The 27585-nt window shown below is 55.9% G+C and overlaps 1 protein-coding gene across 6 annotated transcripts in view; it reads right to left on the bottom strand.

The window, feature by feature from the left end:
• The window catches only part of LOC116957756 (CMP-N-acetylneuraminate-beta-1,4-galactoside alpha-2,3-sialyltransferase-like), a 133592-nt gene that overhangs the window by 81516 nt on the left and 24491 nt on the right, over positions 1-27585 (bottom strand). Inside the window, exons 2-4 of one of the 6 annotated variants that reach the window (XM_076063377.1) lie at positions 17509-17578; positions 5109-5194; positions 1932-2096 (exon numbers count right to left, since the gene is read on the bottom strand). In XM_076063377.1, coding sequence (XP_075919492.1) covers positions 1932-2049 — 118 coding nt within the window. In that variant the 5' untranslated portion in view covers positions 2050-2096; positions 5109-5194; positions 17509-17578. Of the gene's footprint in view, positions 1-1931; positions 2202-5108; positions 5195-17486; positions 17579-27585 lie in introns of all 6 variants that reach the window. The other 5 variants (XM_076063375.1, XM_076063379.1, XM_076063376.1 and 2 more) reach the window with 5 other exon arrangements.

Genomic DNA, 27585 nt, shown 5'->3' on the forward strand with positions numbered 1-27585 from the left:
CGCGTATCGCGAGCACAATAATCGAGTGTAATAATCGACGGATCGCTGCATTGTTATGACCAACTGCCACAGCCAGCATATAGAACGCCCCCGCTGGGCCGTGAGTAGCACCCTGGCAGGGTCACCTCTTCTCACCCATGCAGCTCAGGGCATCAGGCAGGGTCTGCAGGTGACAGCTGCACTCGAACTCAATGACCCTTGAGTTCCTCTCTTCCATCCTCCAGCTTCCTTCGTCCGATCTTGACTTGTTGCCTTTATATTCACCATGCGGGCCTTCCTTCTAGTCCATCAAGCGGCACTTTTTCTGTCTCAGACTCTCTTCAGTTCTCAGTGCACCCTGGGCAAGCATTGGGACTGCTTGCCCACTCGCCCATTCGCTACCCCGCCCGCTCCCCAGCCCACCCACCCGGTCGCCCACCCGCTCGCGGATCACCTGGGCAGCTGTGGTTGGAGAAGAGCACGGAGAACAATGGAGCAGCGAGAAGCCTGGAGTAGAGCTCCGCGCCGCCGCCGCTGCTGTGCTGCCCCCTGCTGCTCGTGGCACGCACGCGCAGGGCTCACGACGGGGAGCGTCACCGCAGGACTCGCCACGGACAGCGCCACTGCAGGGGGCACGGGGGTGGTGCATAGCGGGGGGCAGCTGGCGAGATGAACCCCTCGCCTCCCCGCAAATCGATGAAGATGTATCACAAATTCATCACCATCAGCCATCGTCAATCCAAGGCCTCTCCAAGCAGCCGCCATCTTCCGCGATCCCGCGATGTAACGATCCACCCGCGCAGGAACCAAGCTCACCGCTCCATCCCCCCGGTTGGACATCGGCTTGGGTGCGTTCCATCCATCGTCCATCATCCCTGCTATCCGTGACGCATCCTGTCCAGGCCCCACTCGCTTCTCTTCATAGTCTGGATGATGATGATGATGTTGTCTCTATCCTGTTCTCTAATCCACGCGTTCCTCGTCTCTCCGTCTCTCAGTGCCATCCCACGCGCGCGTCTCGTGCACTTGTCGCTTTTTGTTCCGCAAGTTTGGTTCGTGGCCGCGGTGTCGGCAGCAGGAGGTGCTGCTACCATGCTCTGGCGAGACACATTCTACTTCTTATCTTGGGCGTTTGTGACCAAAATACTCACTCTAGGGGCACAACAGCACTATGAGACACATCATGTAAAAACATGACAACAATAATATATATAGTTATAGCCTACGTATGTTTGTATACGGGGTGAAAACTTTACAATAGGTTTTACCCTTTCTGGCAATAAAACAGGTGCTAAGATGTTCAAACACCAAATAGAATCCTTTTTCAAGGAATCCTGTCTGCATTAACCACACGTTTGTTTGTCAACTCGTAATTTATGTTATTTTCGTGGCGATTTATTTCTGTGCGGTTAAATCAGGCGTGGTCCAAAACATCACCCATCACATATTTTTCTGTGATTATTGACGAGCGTGTGGATTTTTTAATTCGATACCTGAATTGCTTTTAGACGTTTTTTTACATCATTCAGTCGTACGCAAGCGAACCACCCCCACCGCGGCAGCCGTACGTACGCCCGCCGCGGAAACCGTTCCTCGATCCAATCTATTCGTGGCCGCCGCTGCAAGACGGGATGCAGGGGTCCACGTGGGGTGGTGCCCTGGACGTGACGTGGCCGGGAACCCAACGCCGAGCGCGACGGCCGCATTCCGCGCACTCGACGCGGTCCAGCGGCACGAGGGAGGGAACGCGCGGTGGGATGGCGACGGGCGCTGTACGGGGGGCGGTTAGCGGGGCAGGCGACGAGCAGTTGAGGACCTACGAGCGGCACGAGCGGCGTCGTCGCCGAGGGTTAATTGGAAGCGCAGAAGCAGCTCGAGCCCGGACTGGAAAATAAAATGGGGAGGGGGAGTGGGGTTATGGGGGAGAGGGTACGGAGGGGAGGGGCACTCACGTGGCTCGTGGGCCCAGGCCACCTGGTGCAGCTTGCCGGAGGAGTAGTAGAGGAACCCCACCACCAGGGTGAGGCAGAGCGCCGCAAGGACGCTGCGCGCCATCGGGAGCGCGCTCATCCTCACATCGTCATCCTCACATCGTCATCCTCACATCGTCCTGCCGTCTGCTCCCTCGCCCCGCATCGCGCACGCGGGGGGGGGGGGGGTGAGAAGTGATGATGAAGATGATGAGGGATGAAAGAGAGGCGGGTAAATGCGTGTTGGTAGAGCTGTGCGTGAAGGATGAGAGGGAAGTGAGTAAGGGGTGAGAGGGAAGTGAGTGAGGGGTGAGAGGGAAGTGGGTGAGGGGTGAGGGGGAAGTGGGTGAGGGGTGAGGGGGAAGTGGGTGAGGGGTGAGGGGAAGTGGGTGAGGGGTGAGGGGGAAGTGGGTGAGGGGTGAGGGGGAAGTGGGTGAGGGGTGAGGGGGAAGTGGGTGAGGGGTGAGGGGGAAGTGGGTGAGGGGTGAGGGGGAAGTGGGTGAGGGGTGAGGGGGAAGTGGGTGAGGGGTGAGGGGGAAGTGGGTGAGGGGTGAGGGGGAAGTGGGTGAGGTGTGAGGGGGAAGTGGGTGAGGGGTGAGGGGGAAGTGGGTGAGGGGTGAGGGGAAGTGGGTGAGGGGTGAGGGGGAAGTGGGTGAGGGGTGAGGGGGAAGTGGGTGAGGGGTGAGGGGGAAGTGGGTGAGGGGTGAGGGGGAAGTGGGTGAGGGGTGAGAGGGAAGTGGGTGAGGGGTGAGGGGGAAGTGGGTGAGGGGTGAGGGGGAAGTGGGTGAGGGGTGAGGGGGAAGTGGGTGAGGGGTGAGGGGGAAGTGGGTGAGGTGTGAGGGGGAAGTGGGTGAGGGGTGAGAGGGAAGTGGGTGAGGGGTGAGGGGGAAGTGGGTGAGTGGGAAGTGGGTGAGGGGTGAGGGGGAAGTGGGTGAGGGGTGAGGGGGAAGTGGGTGAGGGGTGAGAGGGAAGTGGGTGAGGGGTGAGGGGGAAGTGGGTGAGGGGTGAGAGAGAAGGGTGAGGGGTGAGGGGGAAGTGGGTGAGGGGTGAGGGGGAAGTGGGTGAGGGGTGAGGGGGAAGTGGGTGAAGGGTGAGGAGGAAGTGGGTGAGGGGTGAGGGGGAAGTGGGTGAGGGGTGAGGGGGAAGTGGGTGAGGGGGAAGTGGGTGAGGGGTGAGAGGGAAGTGGGGGAGGGGTGAGAGGGAAGTGGGTGAATGATTGACATATAATGAGTGGGCACAGTGGTTGTAACACAGACACAACAACAACAACCGCCATTCGCCACTAAGTGGCGGTGACGTCACCACGACGCTTGTGCCAGGCCATGTGCACGTTAAGGCCACGTGAAGTGTCGAACGCCCGCTGGCAGGAGGTCAATGGGCAGACCCAGGTGCCACGTGTCGACTGACTGATGCACCACCTGTGCCCCCTACTGTGCCAACCTGCTGTGCTTTAGCCACCTGGCGCTCCGCTCATTGTTGTGAGCATCGCTCCTCCGCCCTCCGCTGTTGTTGGAGGGCGACTACCTCCAACTGCCCAGTAGCGTCCTTCACAAGCCTCCTCCAAAGAGGCCGATCGTGACACCGCTGGTACCAGTCATCGGCAAGTCCACGCAGCTCCACGTCCTCCTGTACCACATCGCTCCATCTCTTCTCTAGCCCGTGCCACGCCCGTTTAGTCCCCTCAATGCTGCCGAACAAAAGCTGTTTCAGCATGCGGTGGCTGGGCATGCGGGCTACATGACCCAGCCAACGCAGCCTTGCCTGCCGGAGGAGCTCACCGATGGGACCTTGCCCAGATCTTTCAAGGATGTGTGAGCTCACACAATCCAGCCTGATTAAACCCAGGATGGATCGTAGGCAGGCTAGCCTAAATGTTTCTAACCAGCAAAGATGTTCCATTAAGGGGGCCCACGTGTCGCAAGCGTAGAGAAGGGAGGGAATGACCGTGGCCGAGAAGACCTGAAGCTTAATGTGGAGCGACAGACCAGGTAGCTTCCACACAGCGTTACGCAACCGATGAAAAGATATTGCCGCTCGACTGATTCGGAGTGAGACCTCTGCTGTTAAACTGGAGCCGGTCATAAGCACACTGCCCAGGTATGGGAAACTCTCCACTCTCTCCACAACTGCCCCATCACCGATTGGGATTTGTGGGGGTGGAGTGTCCGATGGTACAAAATACCCAGGCAGGTGCTTAGTTTTGGTAGGGCTGATGGTAAGGCCCCATCTCTTAGTGGCATGCACCAGTCTCAGCAGCAGCGTCTCCAACTCCTCCTCTGAATGAGCCGCTATTACCAAATCATCGGCATACATAACGTGGTTGAGCAGTCGGGAGCCATCCCTTGACCGCACCCGGGCATCGATCAGCCTCCCATTATATCTGTACCAAATGGAGATTCCCCCGGTACAGCTATTGAAGGCTTCACGAACTACGTGGTCAAAATATATGTTAAATAATGTGGGAGCCAGAGGACATCCCTGTCGCACCCCAAGGTGGACAGGGAATGGCTCCGAGTCCCGGCCACGTAGTTTTACCTGGGCCCGCTCACCATCATGAAGGTCCTTAATGATCGTGAGCAGGGGGTCAGGGACTCCAAAAGCACGAAGAACAACCAACAGCCCAGGCCTACTGATGGTATCATAGGCCTTGACCAGGTCAATAAAGCAGAGATATAGGTCTTGTTGGAATTCCCTACACCTCTGCTGTAGCAGACGGAGAGAAATTATGGCATCTGTGCAGGACCGCCCTTTCCTGAAACCGCTTTGGGGCTCCGCAAGCCTCTCCTCAGCGTGCCTGGCAAGGCGATGTTGAATAATCCTTGCCAGGACGTTTTCCGGCACACTGAGGAATGAGATGCCCCTGCAGTTGTTACACAGACACACACACAGTCTATGTAATAACACCAACAGACAACTGCACATGGTGCAACCCCCGCTGTAGTTTCATGTTACGCGACTGACCTCCCCCTCGCTTCCCAACCGATCAAGGCTCCGTGGCCCGACTGTTCCGGCGACGCTGGGCCAACCACTCGCTCGCACTCACGCTGGCCAATGAGTGACTCCGGGGAGGCGGCGTTACATAACGGGCTGCCCTGGTCAGAGTCCCCCCCGCTCCCCCGCTCCCAATGCACCCGCCCCTACCCCCTTGCCACCACTCACCACATCCCTGCAAGCCAAGTCGGTGCTCGAATTGTGTGGCGTTAACACCGACGGGCACCGACATGCCACGACCACCGGTGGCACCTCTGCGCACGAAAAGAAAGCACGAACCAACAAATGAATCCACGACACCTCGCTGATTACATATTCTTGGTTCTTTCGGTAAAGTCAAGTAGAAGGGAAACAATAAAATAATAAAAATATAAAACAATAAAATTATCACGACGTTTCGACTGCAACACAAGCAATCATCATCAGGTGTGAAAACGACAGCAAGAAAATTCGAAAAAAGTGGCGTTTTTTTTTTACTTTAGCACCACGGAGAGCGATTTGGCAGTTATTCAGATGGACGAGTCCATCTATGCGCAGAAAAGAGGAGGGGGAGACGAAAATAATGGACGCGGTCTGAAAGCCACCGTAAGCGTGAACAATCAATTAAGAACCGAAACGGTTTATCAAATCCTTCCAATGATTGCTAAGCCAGAATCCATCTTCTCGGTTGAAATTGTCTGTTTGTATATGTGGATAGCCTCATGAACGAATCTTTCATGGTAGCCAGATGGCTTGCAAAGAACCTCTGTCTTGGAGAAGTCAATGTCATGTGAGCCTACTGAACTATAACAGTGATCTGCCAGGGCCGAGGTGTTGGTCCTACCGTGTTTTAGGTCTGCTTTGTGTTCACGAATGCGGTCCGAGACATGTCGTTTGGTTTCTCCAATGTAACTACTACCACAGAGGCAACTTAGTTTGTAGACGCCAGGGTACTGTATGTCCGGAATCACATATTTTACAGACGGAACCAGATCACGGATTTCATGTACTGTGTTGAATCGGACCTGGATCTTGTGTTTATTCAAGATGCCAGCTAGCATCCTCAGCAAAGATGAGCGTTTTGAATTATATCAATTAAAAAAGAGGGATGACATTGTCATCCTCTCAGCCGACAAGGGCAATGCCACTGTCATCATGGATAAAATAGAATATAACAACAAAATTAAAGAATAACTCGACGATGGCAGCTATACAAAAATAAAGAGATCCCACCAACAGCCTCGTCATTAAAACCAACAAAATCATTTATGATTCAACTGCATTAATTGATCAAACCAAACAGTTCTCGTTGAAACCCTCTGCTGCCAGACCACCAAGATTATATGGCCTTCCAAAGATACACAAAGAAGATACACCCCTTCGTCCCACCGTCTCTACTATCAACTCCCCCACCTACAAACTGGCTCGTTTTCTGTCTGAAATCCTGCGGCCTTTCACTGGAAAAACCACCTCTGCAGTACAAAATTCAACTCACCTGGTATCGACAATCGCGGGTATTTCCCTGTCCCCAGACGGCCTGCTTGTCAGTTTTGATGTAGTTTCCTTATTCACCAAAGTTCCTGTACCTGACACCATCGCAATCATTGAAGACTTGGTTCATCAATGACTAAACACTGAGGTACCCCCCCTGGTGAGACACTGCTTAACCAATACATACTTCACTTGGAATGGAACTTTCTACAAACAGAGGGCACCCAAGGGCTCCCCCCTATCTCCGGTTGTAGCCAACATTTTCATGGATAAATTTGAGACTGACGCCATCCAGACTGCCACTCTGTGCCCAACCTTATGGAAGAGGTACATGGATGACACTTTTGTCATCTGGCCACATGGCCGGCCTGCTCTAAACCAATTCCTCGACAACATCAATTCCATACACCCAGCCATCAGATGTACCATGGAAGTCGAAAAAGATGGCAAGCTACCTTTTTTATATGTCCTAATAAAAAAGAGACCTGATGGTTCAATGAGCCACTCTGTCTACAGGAAAGCTACCCATACGGATGCTTACCTGAAACCGGATTCCCACCACCATCCATCCCAGAAGAATTCCCTCATCAAGACTCTGCACCATAGAGCCCAATGCATATCCGACCAGGAACACATAACCAGTGAACTCAAGCACGTACACCAAGCTCTTAAAGCTAATGGTTACTCCGACTACACAATCGCCAAAGCTATCACTCCAACCATGAAGAAGGACCCTCTTGAGGAGACTTTCAAAACCATCACTTTACCCTACATTGCGGGGATCACAAAAAAGATCTCCAAAATCTTGAATAAACACAAGATCCAGGTCCAATTCAACACATTACATAAAATCCGTGATCTGGTTCCGTCTGTAAAAGATGTGTTTCCGGACATACAGTACCCTGGCATCTACAAACTAAGTTGCCTCTGTGGTAGTAGTTACATTGGAGAAACCAAACGACGTCTCGGACCGCATTCGTGAACACAAAGCAGACGTAAAACACAGTAGGACCAACACCTCGGCCCTGGCAGATCACTGTTATAATTCAGTAGGCTCACATGACATTGACTTCTCCAAGACAGAGGTTCTTTGCAAGCCATCTGACTATCATGAAAGATTCGTTCATGAGGCTATCCACATATACAAACACAGAGACAATTTCAACCGAGAAGATAGATTCTGGCTTAGCAATCATTGAAAGGATTTGATAAACCATTTCGGGTCTTAATTGATTGTTCACGCTTACGGTGGCTTTCAGACCGCATCCATTATTTTCGTCTCCCCCCTCCTCTTTTCCGAACATAGATGGACTCGTCCATCTGAATAACTGCCAAATCGCTCTCCGTGGTGCTAACGTTAAAAAAACGCCACTTTTTTCAAATTTTCTTGCTGTGGTTTTCACACCTGATGATTGCTTGTGTTGCAGTCGAAACGTCGTGAGAATTTTATTGTTTTATAGTTTTATTATTTTGTTTCCCTTCTATGTGACTTTACCGAAGGAATCGAGAATATGAATCCCTGCAGTCACGAAATCTTTAAATAAAAACTCGCTGATCTCAAGGGGCATAAACCGATATCACACGAACTCCGCTCATCCTCACAACAGCAGCGGCGGCTTTTGGCCTAGCCATCGAACAGAGACGATGGTCACCGCATCACGCGCTTTCGGATACACTTCTGCAGCCGTCTGGAATGCTCTTCCTTCCGATATTAGGAAGCCACTTTAAAATCATCTAGATTGAAAGGTCATTTCATTCGAACTGCTTTTTGTGTTTAGTTTGTTGTCCTTGCCGCGCACCTCAGATTAGCACGGTTGGCTATGTGGGGCCCTTCTCCAACACAAAGGAGGGTCGCATTGCACTGCGAGCCGTCCGAACGGATTCTTCGTCTCGTGACGCCACGCGACGCTGACAGGAAAATTGGGATCAAAGATTATGGTGGCAAAATAACAACAACAAGAACAGAGCTCCGAGTCATTGTGGTCCATTCGGCGGCCGTGCCATTCCGTTTGGGGGTGAATCCGAGCTGTGAGCTTCCCCGTCACAGCAGTGCGCGCGCGCGCGACTGAGGCAACGTCTGTGGTGTCCGTGCAAGGCACCCGCTTGACTCAACCACACCTTTGCGTGTATGTATGTTGAACTACTTTTACACCGTACGTAGCCAACTGTGCTTCTCCAGCGGGGACGTTTGCCCAAACAATCGGCGAGGCTCACGGGTCCTTTGAAATCGAGGGGAATCGCAAGGACAGGGAGGGGCACGAGGAGCCCGGCGCCAGGGATTTAGTCGACTGGCGCCCCGAGGCAGCGTGGTCAAGGCGCTTCAGTCGTGCCACGTGGCCGGCGGGCGACGTCGTTCGCACGGCGCCACCGTCAGCCTCGCCGCGCGTCTGCGACGGCGCGGCCGCTCGTCGTGACGAGACGGCACGCGGCCCCGGGGGGAGGCCTTCGCCGCGGCTTGCACGCAAAGACGACGCGCGGGAAAGCGCGCGCACGCACACAGAGACATAGACGAGGCGGCGGTAACTGAATTATCTAATAACCTCAATCCACAAACACATATATATGTTTCACCTTGCCTTAGCAGGTGCTCATATTCAAGGCTCATGAAGGCTGCAGCACTGGTTCGGCTACCACTCGCCACTGACATTAACCGTGGCAGCTGGGAAATGAACTCGGCGAGGAAGGGAGTCAACAACAAGGGAGCAGTGCGGATCAGAGCGATAGCTCCACCGCTGCGTGGCTCCACCGCTGGGTGGCTACAAGTTGGGTAGCTCCGCGGGAGACGCCGTCTGACAGTGGAGGCGCGTGCGGCTCAGCCTGCGTTTTTGATTTTGGCCCCAGTGAGATTCCTCCATGAGACGTTCTAACGAGCGCCGTGAGTTCCTCTCTGGCTGCAGAGCCCAGCAGCACCGCGGCTGCTCGCTTTGACTTTCTCCCCCACTCTCTCTCTCTGTCTCGAGTGCTGCACGTGGCAATGTCCATGGCAGGGGAACTCCGCTGTCCTCGCTCCTTCCCCTCCCCTCCGTGGTGGTGACTGATGGCAGCCAGGCCTCACGCAGGCCATAGACGGCGTTGATCTCGGGAGCGACCTTCTGTGAATACTCAGTGGTGGGGGGTGGGGGGACGGGAAAGCCTTGGCGGGGCAGCTCTCGACCACCAAATTGCAATAATTAGTAAAGCTGGTCGCGCAACGAACGGTTTAACAATCGTCATCGGCCGTGGTCAATGCACTGCTGGATGAAGGCCTCCCCATGCCGCCGCCAACTTCCACACGATTCTGCGATGGAACGATCCATCCGGCACCTGGTGATGCACAAACTGATTCTGCCGCTCCATCTCCTTCACGGTGGAAGCCCTCTCGGGAGCGTTCCGTTCCTTGGCTGCCACTCCGTTGTTATTATTATTATTATACCTGACCATTGGCCATCGTCCCTTGTGACCGCGACACATCCTGTCCTGCCTAAGGCCTACTCGCTTCTCTTTGGAAGAAGTCACCAACCCACGGATATTCTCTAATCCACATGTTCCTCTGCCTCGGCTGAATATCAGCTTGCTGGCAGACCCGTGAGATGGCGCGTGACCAGCAACCACAGTTATAGGGAGAGGGAAACCCATGCGGTGTGCCGGGCATGGAAATATTGTCAGGGTTGTCGAGGCAGACAGACCCAGCTGCAATTGTAGTTAAACAAAGCGATTACCTGCTCATGAGATAATTTGAGGCAATGATGCTCAACTCCTTTATTACAGCCTTGCAACGCCAGTTGTGAAATTCCACATTCCTATGGCGGGGCGGAGTCCAATCAGGCATAGCCGCAAACCGTCGGGACGCCTCAGGCAGACGTCGGAAAAACAGAAAAGGCCGGGAAGAGATGCAACTGTGCCGTGACGAGCAGCACCACACCTCGCCACACCGCGCACACCACACTCACCGCACACATGACACACACACCACACTTAACACACACACCACACACTCACTGTACACACCACACACAACACACACACCACACTCAACACACACCACACTCACCGCACACACGACACACACACCACACTCAACACACACACCACACTCACTGTACACACCACACACAACACACCACACACAACACACACACCACACGCAATACACACACACACCACACTCAACACACACACCACACTCACTGTACACACCACACACAACACACACACCACACTCAACACACACCACACGCAATACACACACACACCACACTCAACACACACACCACACTCACTGTACACACCACACACAACACACACACCACACTCAACACACACACCACACTCACCGCACACACGACACTCACCGCACACACCGCACTCACTGTACACACAACACACACACCGCAAGCACCACACACACCGCAAGCACCACACACACCGCACACAACACAAACACCACACTCACCGCACACACAACACACACACCGCAATCAACACACACACCGCACGCTGTGCACCGCGGCGGTGGCGGTGAGCTCTCACCACCCGCCACGCGCCGCACCTCTGCGCCACCCCCTGCTTCACTGCCACCACCCTAACAACGAAGGGGGGGCGCTATCGCCAACGCTGCCCGTCCCGCCGCCTCAACTGCGCGGGCCCCGGAGCCACGCGTGGGCGGCGTGGAGAACGGGGGGCCCCGGTGCCTTCACGAGCCACCGGGGAAGAGGAAGGGGCGGGGGGGTGCGGAAGCCGTCCGTCGCCGCGGCGACGGCTTCACGGCCGACCCCGACGGTGGCGGCCGCGAGGGGTTTGCGCTCAGCCTGCGCGGGCGTCAAATTTCCGACGATTTCTGCGAGGTGGCCGGCGCCGCGGTGAAGTACGGTCAAACAGCCCTCCACGACCCGCGCGGCGTGGGGAGGTCACGCGTCCTCGCGGTGGATTGACACAAGGTCCCCGTGCGTGTACAGATTACCAAGACCCGAAGCCTGCTGCCGTTTGTGACTGTTGGAGTGACTGCCGGCATAGCTACCAGCGTGACTGCCACAGTGACTGCCAGCGTGACCGCCAGAGTGACTGCCAGCGTGACTGCCGGCATAGCTACCAGAGTGACTGCCAGAGTCACCGCCAGAGTGACTGCCAGAGTGACTGCCAGAGTGATTGCCAGAGTGACCACCAGAGTGACTGCCAGAGTGACTGCCAGAGTCACCGCCAGAGTGACTGCAGGCATAGCTACCAGCATGACAGCCAGCGTGACCGCCAAAGTGACTGCAGGCATAGCTACCAGCATGACTGCCAGCGTGACCGCCAGAGTGACTACCAGAGTGACTGCCAGCGTGACCGCCAGAGTGACTGCCAACGTGACTGCCAGAGTGACCGCCAGAGTGACTGCCAGAGTGACCGCCAGAGTGACTGCCAGCGTGACCGCCAGAGTGACTGCCATAGTGACTGCAGGCATAGCTACCAGTGTGACTGCCAGCGTGACTGCCAGAGTGACTGCCAGAGTCACCGCCAGAGTGACTACCAGAGTGACCGCCAGAGTGACTGCCAGAGTCACCGCCAGGGTGACTGCAGGCATAGCTACCAGTGTGACTGCCAGAGTGACTTCTGGCATAGCTACCAGCATGACTGCCAGCGTGACCGCCAGAGTGACTGCCAGAGTGACTTCTGGCATAGCTACCAGCATGACTGCCAGTGTGACTGCCAGCGTGACCGCCAGAGTGACTGCCAGAGTCACCGCCAGAGTGACTACCAGAGTGACCGCCAGAGTGACTGCAGGTATAGCTACCAGTGTGACTGCCAGCGTGACCGCCAGAGTGACTGCCAGAGTGACTGCCAGAGTGACTGCAGGCATAGCTACCAGTGTGACTACCAGTGTGACCGCCAGAGTGACTACCAGTGTGACTGCCAGAGTGACTGCAGGCATAGTTACCAGTGTGACTGCCAGCGTGACCACCAGAGTGACTACCAGAGTGACCGCCAGAGTGACTGCCAGAGTGACTGCCAGTGTCACCGCCAGAGTGACTACCAGAGTGACCGCCAGAGTGACTGCCAGTGTCACCGCCAGAGTGACTGCCAGAGTGACTGCCAGTGTCACCGCCAGAGTGACTACCAGAGTGACTGCCAGTGTCACCGCCAGAGTGACTGCCAGAGTGACTGCCAGTGTCACCGCCAGAGTGACTGCCAGAGTGACTGCCAGTGTCACCGCCAGAGTGACTGCCAGAGTGACTGCCAGTGTCACCGCCAGAGTGACTACCAGAGTAACCGCCAGAGTGACTGCCAGTGTCACCGCCAGAGTGACTACCAGAGTGACTGCCAGAGTGACCGCGAGAGTGACCGCCAGCAGGTTGCTTAAGGAGCCAACGAGGGCAGTGTATAACCAAGATGGCGATGTCCTCACCGTGGCCAAGCCCAGCGATTACGACATCGCTACCACCGCACCTCCTCACCTCCTCACCGCCACTCCTCACCACCACCACCGCACCTCCTCACCACCACCGCACCTCCTCACCACCACCGCACCTCCTCACCGCCACTTCTCACCACCACCACCGCACCTCCTCACCGCCACTCCTCACCACCACCACCGCACCTCCTCACCACCACCGCACCTCCTCACCGCCACTCCTCACCACCACCACCACCGCACTTCCTCACCACCACCGCACCTCCTCACCACCACCGCACCTCCTCACCGCCACCGAACCTCCTCACCGCCACCGCACCTCCTCACCGCCACCGCACCTCCTCACCGCCACCGCACCTCCTCACCGCCACTCCTCACCGCCACCGCACCTCCTCACCGCCACTCCTCACCACCACCACCGCACCTCCTCACCACCACCGCACCTCCTCACCACCACCGCACCTCCTCACCGCCACTTCTCACCACCACCACCGCACCTCCTCACCACCACCGCACCTCCTCACTGCCACCTCACCTCCTCACTGCCACCGCAACTCCTCACCACCACCGCACCTCCTCACCGCCACTCCTCACCACCACCACTGCACCTCCTCACCACCACCACTGCACCTCCTCACCACCACCGCACCTCCTCACCACCACCGCACCTCCTCACCGCCACCGCACCTCCTCACCGCCACCGCACCTCCTCACCGCCACCGCACCTCCTCACCGCCACCGCACCTCCTCACCACCACCGCACCTCCTCACCGCCACTCCTCACCGCCACCGCACCTCCTCACCGCCACCGCACCTCCTCACCGCCATCGTACCTCCTCATCGCCACTCCTCACCACCACCGTCACTCCTCACCGCCACCGCACCTCCTCACCGCCACCGCACCTCTTCACTGCCATCGCACCTCCTCACCGCCACTCCTCACCCCCACCGCACCTCCTCACCGCCACCGCACCTCCTCACCGCCACCGCACCTCGTCACCACCACCGCGCTCTACTATTCATGCAGTCGACACACAGAGGCCACCAAGATCTACCCGGACAGCCTCGTACCGTGTGACCTTCGACTCTCACAGACTAACATGGAGACCCACAGGCTCACAAGGAGGCCCATGGGAGACTGCCCTGACAGTCCCCCATCATCTGCTCTTAAGTCTCCTCTTCCACTTGTGTCTCCAGGGGCAGCCTCCCCAACCAAGCACGAACTGGGCCCAACCCCGCTTGGCTCCCAGGACCTGGTGGGATCGTGCGTGTGCAGTGCCATTCGGTCGTCGGCTCCGCCAAAGGCATGGTTCATGCCGTCAGTAAACGGGTTAACGTGACCAGCCACTGGTGACCGCTACACTCGCGACGACGCTAAAATACAATAATTGATCTTCGAATAGGATTACGACCTTGAATATATCCTCTGCCATCATCGTCTCCTTTTCCCAAGCTCAATCACTCCCCAACTTGCCACTCACTCACCCACCAAGAACAACAACAACAACAACAACCGCCATTCGCCACTAAGTGGCGGTGACGTCACCACGACGCTTGTGCCAGGCCATGTACACCTTGAGGCCACGTGAAGTGTCGAACGCCCGCGGGCAGAAGGTCACGGGGCAGACCCAAGTGCCACGGGTCGACTGCCTGAGATGGCTGGCTGATGCACCACCTGTGCCCCCTACTGTGCCAACCTGCTGTGCTCTAGCCACCCGGCGCTGCGCTCGTTGTTGAGCCTCGCTCCTCCGCCCTCCGTTGTTGTTGGAGGGCGACTGCCTCCAACTGCCCAGTAGCGTCCTTCACAAGCCTCCTCCACAGAGGCCGATCTTGACACCGCTGGTACCAGTCATCGGCAAGTCCACTCAGCTCCACGTCCTCCTGTACCACATCACTCCATCTCTTCTCTAGCCCGTGCCACGCCCGTTTAGCCCCCTCGATCCGGCCGAACAAAAGCTGTTTCGGCATGCGGTGGCTGGGCATGCAGGCTACATGACCCAGCCAACGCAGCCTTGCCTGCCGGAGGAGCTCACCGATGGGACTTTGTCCTGATCTGGTTAAACCCAGGATGGATCGTCGGCAGGCCAGCATAAATGTTTCTAACAGGCAAAGATGTTTCATTGGGGGGGGGGGGGTCCACGTTTCGCAAGTGTAGTGAGTTCAACTGAGTCGCAGATACATTTCTTGGAGGCAATACATTTATTAAATCACATTAACAACCTATGGTGGTGGACCACCAGGTTATCTACACTAATTACACGGGAATTAGCTACGATGGACCAGACCCTGGCCTGGGTCCGGGTCCACGTGTTGGTGACTTGTAGGACATAGAACGTACAATGTAGATTCTTCAGGATGAACAATAGCAGCCGGTCCCTCTCGGGGACCTGGCTTTTATCCTTTATGGTGGAGCTGGCTCCGCCCTTAGCCACGACCACCTTCTGGAATCCTCTAGCAGGTTCCCGGCCCTGGCACGTGACCACCCCTAGCCCCCACCTGGGGGCCTTGTGTAGACTTTATCAGTCACGTGTCCTTCGGGGTCAACCAGAGTGCCATGGCCTTTAGTAACCCCATTCCCATGGCTGGCACTCTCACACCCTATCCTGTAGGGGTCGGCACTGCACGCAGAGCGTGGTGCCACCCAGCACTGCCAGTCAGTGCTCACTGAGCCCCTCTAGGGCCGTTACTGCACCCACAGGTACAGGTAGTCCTCAACTTACGATGGAGATGCGTTACGACGACCCCATCGTAAGTCAAAATATCGTAAGTCGAACATGGCCTAGCCTACCCAGGAGTCTTAAAGAATGGTGATAATTTAGCAAAACAGAGCAATTTACAGTACCATACTGTATAAACTATATACTGTATGTATTTATTAATTCTAATACTGTATTGCACAGTAAAATGTAAAGTAAAAAACAAGGTAAATTCTTAGCCTACCTATATGAACTGCAATTTAACAGAAAGTTTTTTCAGGAAACAATCCTATCTGCTATAAAAACTTTAACATGCATTGAACGTATTGTATCGTGGTAATCCTAAAATAAAATCGCTAAAGCTACGTATCATACATGCATTGAACGTATCGGGCTTTGAAACACAAAAAACAGAACAAAATACACGCGCTAACACCGAGACAACTTAACTCTGTCGACCGCTGGTGAGAATGAGGCATCACACAACACGGAAGATGCATACATCCCGGCAGCGTCCCAACGTACAGTATCGTACCTCGTACGCTGCTGCGTTTGCCTGCCGCGCGAAATTTAAAATATTTTACAATTTTGTCGTATCGCTATCGCCATCGTAAGATCGAAATATCGTAAGTCGGACCATCGTAACTCGGGGACTACCTGTACGTGGTGCCCGCGATGTCGATACATTGCACGCCGTGCCTCTCTAGGGCCGTCATTACCCAGTGGTGACGATGTCACCACACAAGCGTAGAGAAGGGAGGGAATGACTGCGGCAGAGAAGACCTGAAGCTTCGTGCGGAGAGACAGATCAGGTATCTTCCACATAGCGTTACGCAACCGATGAAAAAATAATGCCGCTCGACTGATTCGGAGTGAGACCTCTGCTGTCAAACTGGAGCTGGTCATGAGCACACTGCCCAGATATGGGAAACGCTCCACTCTCTCCACAACTGCCCTATCACCAATTGGGAGATTGGGGGTGGAGTGTCCGATGTGGGGGTGGAGTGTCCGATGGTACAAAATACCCAGGCAGGTGCTTAGTTTTGGTGGGGCTCATGGTAAGGCCCCACCTCTTAGTGGCAAGCTCCAGGTTCAGCAGCAGGGCCTCCAACTCCTCCTCACTCACCCACCACACCTACTCACTCTCACTCACTCTCCCATGCACTCACCCAAACGTGAGTGGGGGTAAGCAGGGTGAGTGGGGGTGAGCAGGGTGAGTAGGGGTGAGCAGGGTGAGTGGGGGTGAGCAGGGTGAGTGGGGGTGAGCAGGGTGGTTTTGGCCATGTTTTTGTTTATTGTAGTACGGAGTTAGACTAATGGCCTTAATCTTAGTTGTCTTGTGTTTGTTGTTGTTGTTTGACTTGCATCCCACTGGGATTTTTGCACACAGCGTTGGTGTACGGCGCTATTTCAGGAATATTTTTATGTTTTTTTCCTGGATTTTCTGTTTGCACAGTCACACATAGTCACTTTAAGACGTTTTCTTGTTCATGTTTTTGTTTGTCGCGGTTGCACCCGATTCAAGAGCCGAATGGCTCACAGGGATATACCAAATAAATGAGCTATGGAACTATGGAGTGGGGGTGAGCAGGGTGAGTGGGGGAGAGCAGGGTGAGTGGGGTGAGCAGGGTGAGTGGGGGTGAGCAGGGCGAGTGGGGGTGAGCAGGGTGAGTGGGGTGAGCAGGGTGAGTGGGGGTGAGCAGGGTGAGTGGGGGTGAGCAGGGTGAGTGGGGGTGAGTAGGGGTGTGCGGGGTGAGCAGGGTGTGCGGGGTGAGCAGGGTGAGTGGGGGTGAGCAGGGTGAGTGGGGTGAGCAAGGTGAGTGGGGTGAGCAGGGTGAGTGGGGTGAGCAGGGTGAGTGGGGGTGAGCAGGGTGAGTGGGGTGAGCAGGGTGAGTGGGGTGAGCAGGGTGAGTGGGGGTGAGCAGGGTGAGTGGGGTGAGCAGGGTGAGTGGGGGTGAGTAGGGGTGTGCGGGGTCAACGGGGTGAGCGGGGTGAGCGGGCGACGCATACCGGGTGAGCGGGGTGAGCGTACCGGGTGATCAAGGTGAGCAGGGCGGTGTCTCTTCACGGCCAGGACACCCGACGGGGCCAGTGCATGGCGTCTGTAACAAAGTCGGCACAGTGGCTCACACTCACCAGCATTCACCAGCACTCACCAGCACTCACCAGCTCTCACCAACACTCACCAGCACTCACCAGCACTCACCAACACTCACCAACACGCACCAGCACTCACCAACACTCACCAGCACTCACCAGCACTCACCAACACTCACCAGCACTCACCAGCACTCACCAGCACTCACCAACACGCACCAGCACTCACCAGCACTCACCAACACTCACCAACACTCACCAACACTCGCCAACACTCACCAGCACTCACCAGCACTCGCCAACACTCACCAGCACTCACCAGCTCTCACCAACACTCACCAACACGCACCAGCACTCACCAGCACTCACCAGCACTCACCAGCTCTCACCAACACTCACCAGCACTCACCAGCACTCACCAACACTCACCAACACGCACCAGCACTCACCAACACTCACCAGCACTCACCAGCACTCACCAACACTCACCAACACTCACCAGCACTCACCAGCACTCACCAATACGCACCAGCACTCACCAGCACTCACCAACACTCGCCAACACTTACCAGCACTCACCAGCACTCACCAGCACTCGCCAACACTCACCAGCACTCACCAGCTCTCACCAACACTCACCAACACGCACCAGCACTCACCAACACTCACCAGCACTCACCAACACTCACCAGCACTCACCAGCTCTCACCAACACTCACCAACACGCACCAGCACTCACCAACACTCACCAGCACTCACCAGCTCTCACCAACACTCACCAACACTCACCAACACTCACCAGCTCTCACCAACACTCACCAGCACTCACCAACACTCACAAGTTCTCGCCAACACTCACCAACACTCACCAGCTCTCACCAACACTCACCAGCACTCGCCAACACTCACCAACACTCACCAACACTCACCAGCTCTCACCAACACTCACCAACACGCACCAGCACTCACCAACACTCACCAACACTCACCAACACTCACCAGCTCTCACCAACACTCGCCAACACTCACCAACACTCACCAGCTCTCACTAACACTCGCCAACACTCACCCACCAGCACTCACCAGCTCTCACCAACACTCACCAACACTCGCCAACACTCACCAGCACTCGCCAACACTCACCAGCACTCGCCAACATACACACAAACACACATGCACACATACCCACATGCACACATACCCACACACACACACATACCCACACACGTACACACAAACACACGTACACACAAACACACATACCCACACACACATACACACAAACACACGTACACACAAACACACGTACACATAAACACACATACACACATACCCACGCACACACATACACACAAACACACATACCCACAAACACACATACATACACACATACCCACAAACACACATACACGCATATACACAAACACACATATACACATACACACCGAGAAGGACTCCAACCCGAACGGGATACCACGCACTGGCCATCAACGGCACCATACTGTGAACCCGCAGATACAAAGAGTCTCACAGAGATACACAGAGACACATAGAGATACACAGAATCTCCCAGAGATACACAGAGACTCACAGAGATACACAGAGACACATAGAGATTCACAGAGTCTCCCAGAGATACACAGAGTCTCACAGAGATACACAGAGACACATAGAGATACACAGAGACACATAGAGATACACAGAGACTCACAGAGATACACAGAGACACATGTAGATACACAGAGACTCACAGAGATACACAGAGACTAACAGAGATATACAGAGACACATAGAGATACACAGAGACTCACAGAAATACACAGAGACACATAGAGATACACAGAGACTCACAGAGATACATAGATATACAAAGAGACTCACAGAGTTACAAAGAGACTCACAGAGATACATAGAGACACACAGAAATGCCAAGAGACAGAGATACATAGAGAAACACATAGATGCCAAGAGACACATAGACATACGTAGATGTGCATTAAAGACAAGCCACAGCAGTGCGATTTTAGCCATGCAACCCAAACTCTGGACCACAGAGTAACCACTGTAGTCTGCGTGCCTTCAACAGAGGATGAAGAGCCAAACGACACGAGTTCTCCCCTCAAGCCCTCTTGTGGCGATCTCCAGATTGACACGTATGTATGTTGAACTTCTTTCGCACCGTACGTAGCCAACCGTGCTAATCGGACATCCAGCTCATGAAAACATTGCCACTGCTCCCAAGACGAGAGTAGAACCGCATACACGCCCCACCAGTGCCCCACCCGTGCCCCACCAGTGCCCCACCCGTGCCCCACCAGTGTTCCGCCCGTGCCCTACCCGTGCCCCACCAGTGTCCCACCAGTGCCCCACCCGTGCCCCACCAGTGTCCCGCCCGTGCCCTACCCGTGCCCCACCAGTGCCCTACCAATGCGCACCCGTGCCCCACCCGCCCCCGACCTGTGCCCCACCCGTGCACACACGCATGCGCACACGCATGCACACGCATGCACACGCACGCACACACACGCACGCACACGCATGCACACACACGCATGCACACACACGCACGCACACGCATGCACACACACGCACGCACACACACGCACGCACACACACGGGGCCATATGCCGACTGCCGGCCATCGCCACTCGCCGCTCATGTAGATCGCGCCTTGAGGGCACGGGGCCGGAGGGGCGACGGTGTTGGCATGCCAACAACTCCGCGGCCTCCACTCTGCGCCCACGAGCAGCTCGCCGACACTCAAAACGTTCCGGTGACGCGCTCCGGGGGCTGCGCCGCGTCACAAGCGTGACCGGGGCCGGGCCGGGCACGGAGGACCCGACTCACCCACCGTCTCAATGAGCGTGACGACCGCTTGCTGCATAATTCACGGTGCCCCCCCCCCCCCCTCAACCCCCTACTACTCCGCGGGCGCGGAGAGGACGCGGCGTTGACAACTCACGGGCCCGGCGATCGCACGAGCGAGCGGCGCCATTAATCTCACTCGGCGTGCGCCCGCGACACGGGGCGAGCAAAAACCAACAGCCAGCACAAGCCGCGAACCACGGCCACTTGAGCACGAGCGGGCGGCAGTGACAACACGGGCGGCAGTGTGGCACTGACCCTGACGCACACAGAGACGTAGAGACACGGACGAGGACTCAGAGAGGGACGTAAACGCATTGACAGATACACGGACAGAGACACAGAGACAGATACACAGACAAAAACACAGAGACACATAGACAGATACACAGACCCATTAAGACACAGAGAGAGACACGCGCACACAGACGCCTTCATCTATAGCCAGGTGAGCGTGACGCACCTTGCTCACAGAGCGAGTGAGCGAGCGATCCGCTGCTCAACTGAGCATTGAGGCATCGGTGCTCATTCCACACTCGTGTTGCAGGGGGCGAGTCCACAGGACAACCGCTGTTGATTTCCCCCACGAAGTGGTTTCTTGTTTTATCGACCTCTGGATGGAGGGATGATGGGCTGAGTCAACCTGTCTCCCACCTCCCAACCAGAATGTGAACTCGCGATGATGATGCTACGCAACTGAATAGAGGACCGGTCCTTGACGGCCGTCACATCCCCAGTGTGACGCTGGTCGCCAAGCTCACACGCGATGAACACCGTGGCCATAAAAAAGGAAAAACAAATAAACCGTGGGCGACGTTTCGGGCAATGGCACTTCTTCATGGCAGAGAGATGTTCTCCCTGCACGATTGTTCGTCGTGCAGAGAACCCAGCAGCAGGTCAGGGCAGAGAGAGCATCGCCCTGGGCCATTGCCCGAAACGTCGGCCAATATTAATTTCCACCTGGAGGGCCCCACACACGGCCGGGTGCCATTACGGCCGAGCGCGAGGAGTAACGCCGTTGTTTGTGCCCAGGCGCCCCGTCACACGCCAACACGAGGGGCCATTGTGACTCGCAGGGGATAATGGCGCGCGCGAGGAGCGGTGGGACCGTGGGCGCCTCGGTGGTTAATGCGACACTCGCGGGGTTGGCAACCGTTCGCAGGGTCCACACGAACCGGCGGTGTGCACCACGGAATCGCGTACGGCAGGGGTCCCCAACCCCCAGGCCGCGGACCGGTACCGTACGTGCGAGTGTAAGGAACCGGACCGCTCAGCAGGACGTGAGCGGTGGGCGAGCGAGCGAAGCTTCGTCATCTGTATTGACAGATGAAGCTTCCTCATCTGTATTGACAGATGAAGCTTCATCGTCATCTGTATTGACAGCCGCTCCCCATCGCTCGCATTACCGTCTGAGCTCCGCCTCCTGTCAGATCAGCGGCGGCACCCCCAGATGGGACCGTCTAGCCTCAGGAAAACAAGCTCAGGGCTCCCACTGATTCTGCATTATGGTGAGTTGCATAATTATTTCATTATATATTAAAATGTAATAATAATAGAAATAAAGTGCACAATAAATGTAATGCGCTTGAATCATCCCGAAACCATCCCCCCCTCCCCCACCGGTCCCTGGTGCCAAAAAGGTTGGGGACCGCTGGCGTACGGCATCGCGTGGGGCATCGCGTTCGTGTGAGTGTGTGTTGACTGGGTGCGATGTTCACTGTGTAAACATGCACTGTGTGTGTTGTTTGAGTGTGTAGAGTGGTAGTGTAACAGTTAGCGCGTCGCGCTACGAACCTGGCCACCCGAATTCGATTCCCGCACACAGGCAACACCAGTGACGATAATCTGAACTGGTCCTGGGCATCCCCTAGGTCGACTCAGCCTAAAAAAGTACCTATTGCGGTATGGAAACAGCGCCACTGGAGAGACAAAGTTCGGCCGGGCGTGGTGCTGGCCACCCACCCCCTCGTGTGCTGTGCCGGACTTCAGAAGTGCTCGCTAGCAGCACTTGCCCCAACAGTCTGTTAAGGCGATACGAGGGATCTTTGTTTATGGTGTGGAGAGCGATAGTGCAGTGGTTAGCACGCTACACTACGAACTTGGTGACCTGAGCTCCATTCTCGCTCACGGCCAACACCAGTGACTGGTCAAGGGCCTCCCCTAGGTCGGCTCAGCTTCAAATAAATACCTGGTGCAGTGTGAAAATATTGCCAACGGGGAGGCAAAGACGGCAAGATATGGTACTGTTCACCAATCTCGTGTGCCGTGTCGGCCTTCATAGGTGCTCGCTAACAGCACTTGCCCCAACAGTCAAGTTCAGGGTATACGGGGATCTTTGTCGCGGATTGACGCGAAGTGACACTGCAGCAGCGTGTGCGCGCTGCGACCCACGAGCGCCGTGCCACGCACAGGGACATCTGTGAGTATGAATATTTAACGGGTCGCAAACCCAGAGGGGCCCGGGCTGGACCCAGCGCCAACAACGAACCTCAAACCGGACACAAAAACCGCAGAGGAGCGGCGAAAACTTAGGACGGCCACATTCGCTGCAATCACCTGCACACGTCCTGCCCACGGGCTGCCCACGAACTGCTTCCCACGGACTACTGGCTTAACTGGCAGTGTGGCACCGACAGCAGCAGCAGCACCACAAGATTACGTTAATTGGATTCTGCCTCCCGGTCTGCATAGCTCTCTGAGGGGTGGCCTGGAGTCTATTAATTGCACCCAATCCCCCTACCCACCCTCCTCGAATAAGCAGCACCTCCTCGCCCCCGTGCTCCCCCTTACGTACAGCTCAATTGCACCGTACGTTCACTTGCGTGTGCTCACTGGGTGAACGCAGTGAACGCACACATGGAACATCCAACTGTTGTTGCAACACTCAGGGAGTTTCAGCAACGACTTGGCAAGTCCCTCAGCATATCGACATCAAATCTCCAGCACCGTCCTCCCGTCTGAAATCGACCGAGACGTCATCTATTTTGGGAGAGTGCCTCCACACTCCTCTGTCGGCTGTTAAGAACCCCCAGGTGGCGTTGGGACATTTCCTCCATTAATGGTAACGATCGGGGACTCGGCAAACTGCGTATGCGGTGTGGGCGAACCATCAGGTGCACATCGCTGATGGCTACCCCAGTACAACAAGCGGACTAGTGCACTCAGCTACCCCAGTACAACAAACAGACTAGTCCATTCAGTTACCCCAATACAAGTGGATTAGTCCACTCATTTACCCCATACAACAAGCAGACTAGTCCACTCAGCTACACCAATACAACAAGCAGACTATTCAGTTACCCCAATACAACAAGTGGATTAGTCCACTCATTTACCCCAATACAACAAGCAGACTAGTCCACTCAGCTACCCCAATACAACAAGCAGACTAGTCCACTCAGCTACCCCAATACAACAAGCAGACTAGTCCACTCAGCTACCCCAATACAACAAGCGGATCAGTCCACTCAGCTACCGCAATTCAACACGCGTGTTCTGGTTGAACGAGCGGACTTCACTCAGCGACCACTCCGGATGCCGTGTAAAAAGGCTCACAACACTAAACGTACAACTGTGGCCCTGTTGCTTTTTTGAAATATCACACAAAAGAGACTGGGTGAGATGTCCACTGCAATCACGCACGCCATTATATATGTGTGTACACATGTCCTTCCGTGTTTGCTGTGTGTGTTGGTGTACCGTGAGCGAGTGTGCGTGTGTGCTTTTGTTGTTGTTAAGTGTGTATGTGTGGGTGAGTGGATGTATGCGTGGGTGGATGAGTATGTACGTGTGGGTCAGTGAGTTTATGCATGGGTGAGTGTGTACGTGTGGCTGAGTGTATGCGTGGGCAAGTCTGTGTGGTTGATGTGTGTGGTTATGGGGGAGCGGCAGTGTAGCGGTTAGCGCGCTATGATACAAAGCCGGCGACTCAAGAGTCTAATTTTCCTGCTCACGACCAACAGTTATGATTATCTGAACCAGTGCTGGGCCTCCCCTACGTCGACTCAGCCTCAAATAAGTACCTGGTGCGGTGTGGTAACATCGCCACTCGGCAGAGAAAGGCGGCCGGGCGTGGGGCTGTCTACCCTCCGGCCTTCATTGATGCTCGCTAATGGCATTTACGTATATGGGGTATCTTTGTATGATTATAGACGTCACATCAGTGCATCTTTGCTGTGATGGCGTTAACCGACGCCCTGGACGGGAGCTTGGCGAGTCTCCAGATGCCACTTCTCGAGGGCAGAGTGTCGTCTTTGTCTGCTAACGAGCGACTCGCATCACTTCCTTCCTTCCACCAGATCCCACGGCAGCTGGGATCTGGCGGACGGAAGGAAGCGACGTTCCGCTCACCACGGGACCTCCCAGGAGGCTCTCCAGTCTTCTGCTCACGGCTTCCGATGGTGAGAACCGGAGCGACCTCCCGCTTGCTCAAACGATTAATCGAGGAAACCGGTTGCTCTCGTCTCCCGTTTTACAGCCCCGAGCCTACAGTGGTAATTCCACATTCCTACGTTGTTTATCGACCTCGGAGGGATGATGATGGGCTGAGTAAACTCCTAACCAACGAGGATTTGAACTCGCAACCTTTCCCACTGGAACTCTCTCGCATTACTGCTGGGCCGCCACTTGGCCGGTCACTTTGGCTTATAAATAAAAAAGTGCCAGCTCCCCCCCCCCTCCCCTCCCATATATTGGAGGTGCCCCCCCTTTAGTGCCTCATTTGCCGTGCCCGAGAGGTGCTGTGCAGCAGCAGCAGCAGCCGAGTCCCGAACACTGCAGGGACGCCGTGGAGGAGGCCCGTGGCGTCCACTGCGTCCCGCCGGGACCCACGCGAGCACGGGAGGGGGGGGGGAGGGGCAGGGTAGAGCTCCAAATAGGACAATTGGCCCTGGGTCCCTCACGAAAGAGGGCCCCAGGCCAGTCGCGGGAGCGCAGGCCTCACACGTGGCATTCTGTCCCCCGGGACCTCCGGGAAACCTCTGGGTGGGCCCTGCACAAGGCCCCGTAATTATTAGATCCCACCTCGGCGAACGCAGCGTGTGCGAGAGACAGCAGTCCGTGAGGCCCTATCGTAGCTGTAGGCTGTCCGGACGCAATCGACCTCATTCAGAAGTGATAAAGTGCGAATATCTTTAATGGGAGTCTCTCTGGGTTGGGCGTTCTGTCAGCCCAGAGTGTTTCATATTTTGTTAAATATTAAAGCGCCATTCCACAAGGATTCGAAAATCATCGGCCGCTTTGCCATTTGCCAATACCTCTGCACAGCAGCGAAGCTCTGGGAAGCCATGGGAAATCAGCTGCAACAGCCACAGTTGCAGAGTAAATCACTGCCCTTTGAGAGGCAATGGAAACGAGGACAATTATCTCCAGTTGAACTTTTAATTCCCTGTTGCCCCAATTGTCCCAAACCACTCCACCATAGAGAGCCGAAAGACTCTGGCCACCACCACCACTACCATCACCACTGCTGCCACCACCGCCACCACCACCGCCACCAACGCCGCCGCCACCGCCGCCATCAATGCCGCCGCCGCCACCACCGTCAACGCCACCACCGCCTCCACCGCCTCCACCGCCACCAAGATCGCGTGCGCCCTGGGGCCCAATTTTCTGAAGGGGCGAGCGGCGGGGGGCTCCAGGTGTGAGACGAGGCTCACGCCAACCCCCCACACCCACCCCTCCTCCACCGGTTCCACCGCTCCACCGACTCCACCGGCTACATCAGCTACATCAGCTACATCAGCTCCACCGACTCCACTGGCTCCATCAACTCCACCGGCTCCGCCGGCTCCACCGCTCCACTGCTCCACCGGCTCCTCAGGCTCCACCGCTCCACCGGGTCCACCGCTCCACCACTGCACCGGCACCTCAAGCCCCACCGCTCCACCGCTCCACCAGCTCCACTGGCTCCTCAGGCTCCACCGCTCCACCAGCTCCTCAGGCTCCACTGCTCCACCGGCTCCACCGCTCCACCACTGCACCGGCTACATCGGCTCCACCACTGCACCGGCACCTCAAGCTCCACCGCTCCACCGGCTCCTCCGGCTCCACCACTCTACATGCTCCACCGGCTCCACCACTCTACCCCTCCACCGGCATCTTAAGCTTCACCGCTCTACCGGCCCCACCCCTCCACTGGCTATATCAGATTCACTGGCTCCACCGGCTCCACTGGCTCCACCGGCTCCACCGGCTCTGCCTCCAAGCGGCACTCGTTTCTGCCGAGGCTCATCGCCGAACCCGCCCGTACCAGCAAGTACCCCCAAGTACCTGCCAGGACCCGCACGTGCCCGCCCGTACCTGCAAGTACCCCCAAGTACCCGCTAGCTCCCACAAGAACCCGCCCATTCTCACCAGTACACGCAAGCACCCCCAAGTACCAGAGAGGAGGAGGACACTCTCTCTCTCGCTCTGCTGAAGCCTTCTCGTCATGACCAGCAGCATGGGCATCGAGCTACTGAACATTCCCAGGAAGAGAATGTTTAGTTGCTCGCCCTGCGCAGCGTCTCGAAAAGCGTCAGTCCTGAGAGGTGATTCAAACCTAAATGATAATTCCCCATGAACCACGCGTCTCCCGCCATCTGTCTCCGCGTCTCACGGGGGAGGAACGCGCGCAAGGCACCAGTAGTTTGTCGAGTTTTGGCTACGTACGGTGCACACGGAGGACTAGAACTGGTGACTTTGACAGATACCGGCCGTGGCTGACTGGGGGGCAGGGGGAGAGCAGCGTTCGAGCTGTAATCGCACGGCAAAATAACAAAAGTCGTGAAACATGAAAGCCACAAGACGTCCAGGCGAATCCAAGTGGAGGATTCGGGCGCCCGGGATCTCGCACGATGGACGAGTCGATGGTCGTCTCAGCCAGGTCGTGCCTCCAAATAGCGCGGTTGGCTATGTATCGTGCCCAAGAAGTTCACACATACATGCATCGACCACCAATATACTACCAACACCACACCGCCACTACTACTATCATCACCACCACCACTATACCACAAACACCACACCGCCACTGACATCCACTATTCCCGCATCTCTGATTAGCACGGTTGGCGAAGTACGGGGCCAAAGAAGTTCAACGTACCTACGGTACATACGTACATACGTACTTACGGTACATACGTACTTACGGTACATACGTACTTAC

Source organism: Petromyzon marinus, unplaced genomic scaffold (assembly GCF_048934315.1).
Source record: "Petromyzon marinus isolate PM22_M1 ecotype Great Lakes invasive population unplaced genomic scaffold, UKy_Petmar_22M1.pri1.0 PM_Scaffold_106, whole genome shotgun sequence".
NCBI lineage: Eukaryota > Metazoa > Chordata > Hyperoartia > Petromyzontiformes > Petromyzontidae > Petromyzon > Petromyzon marinus.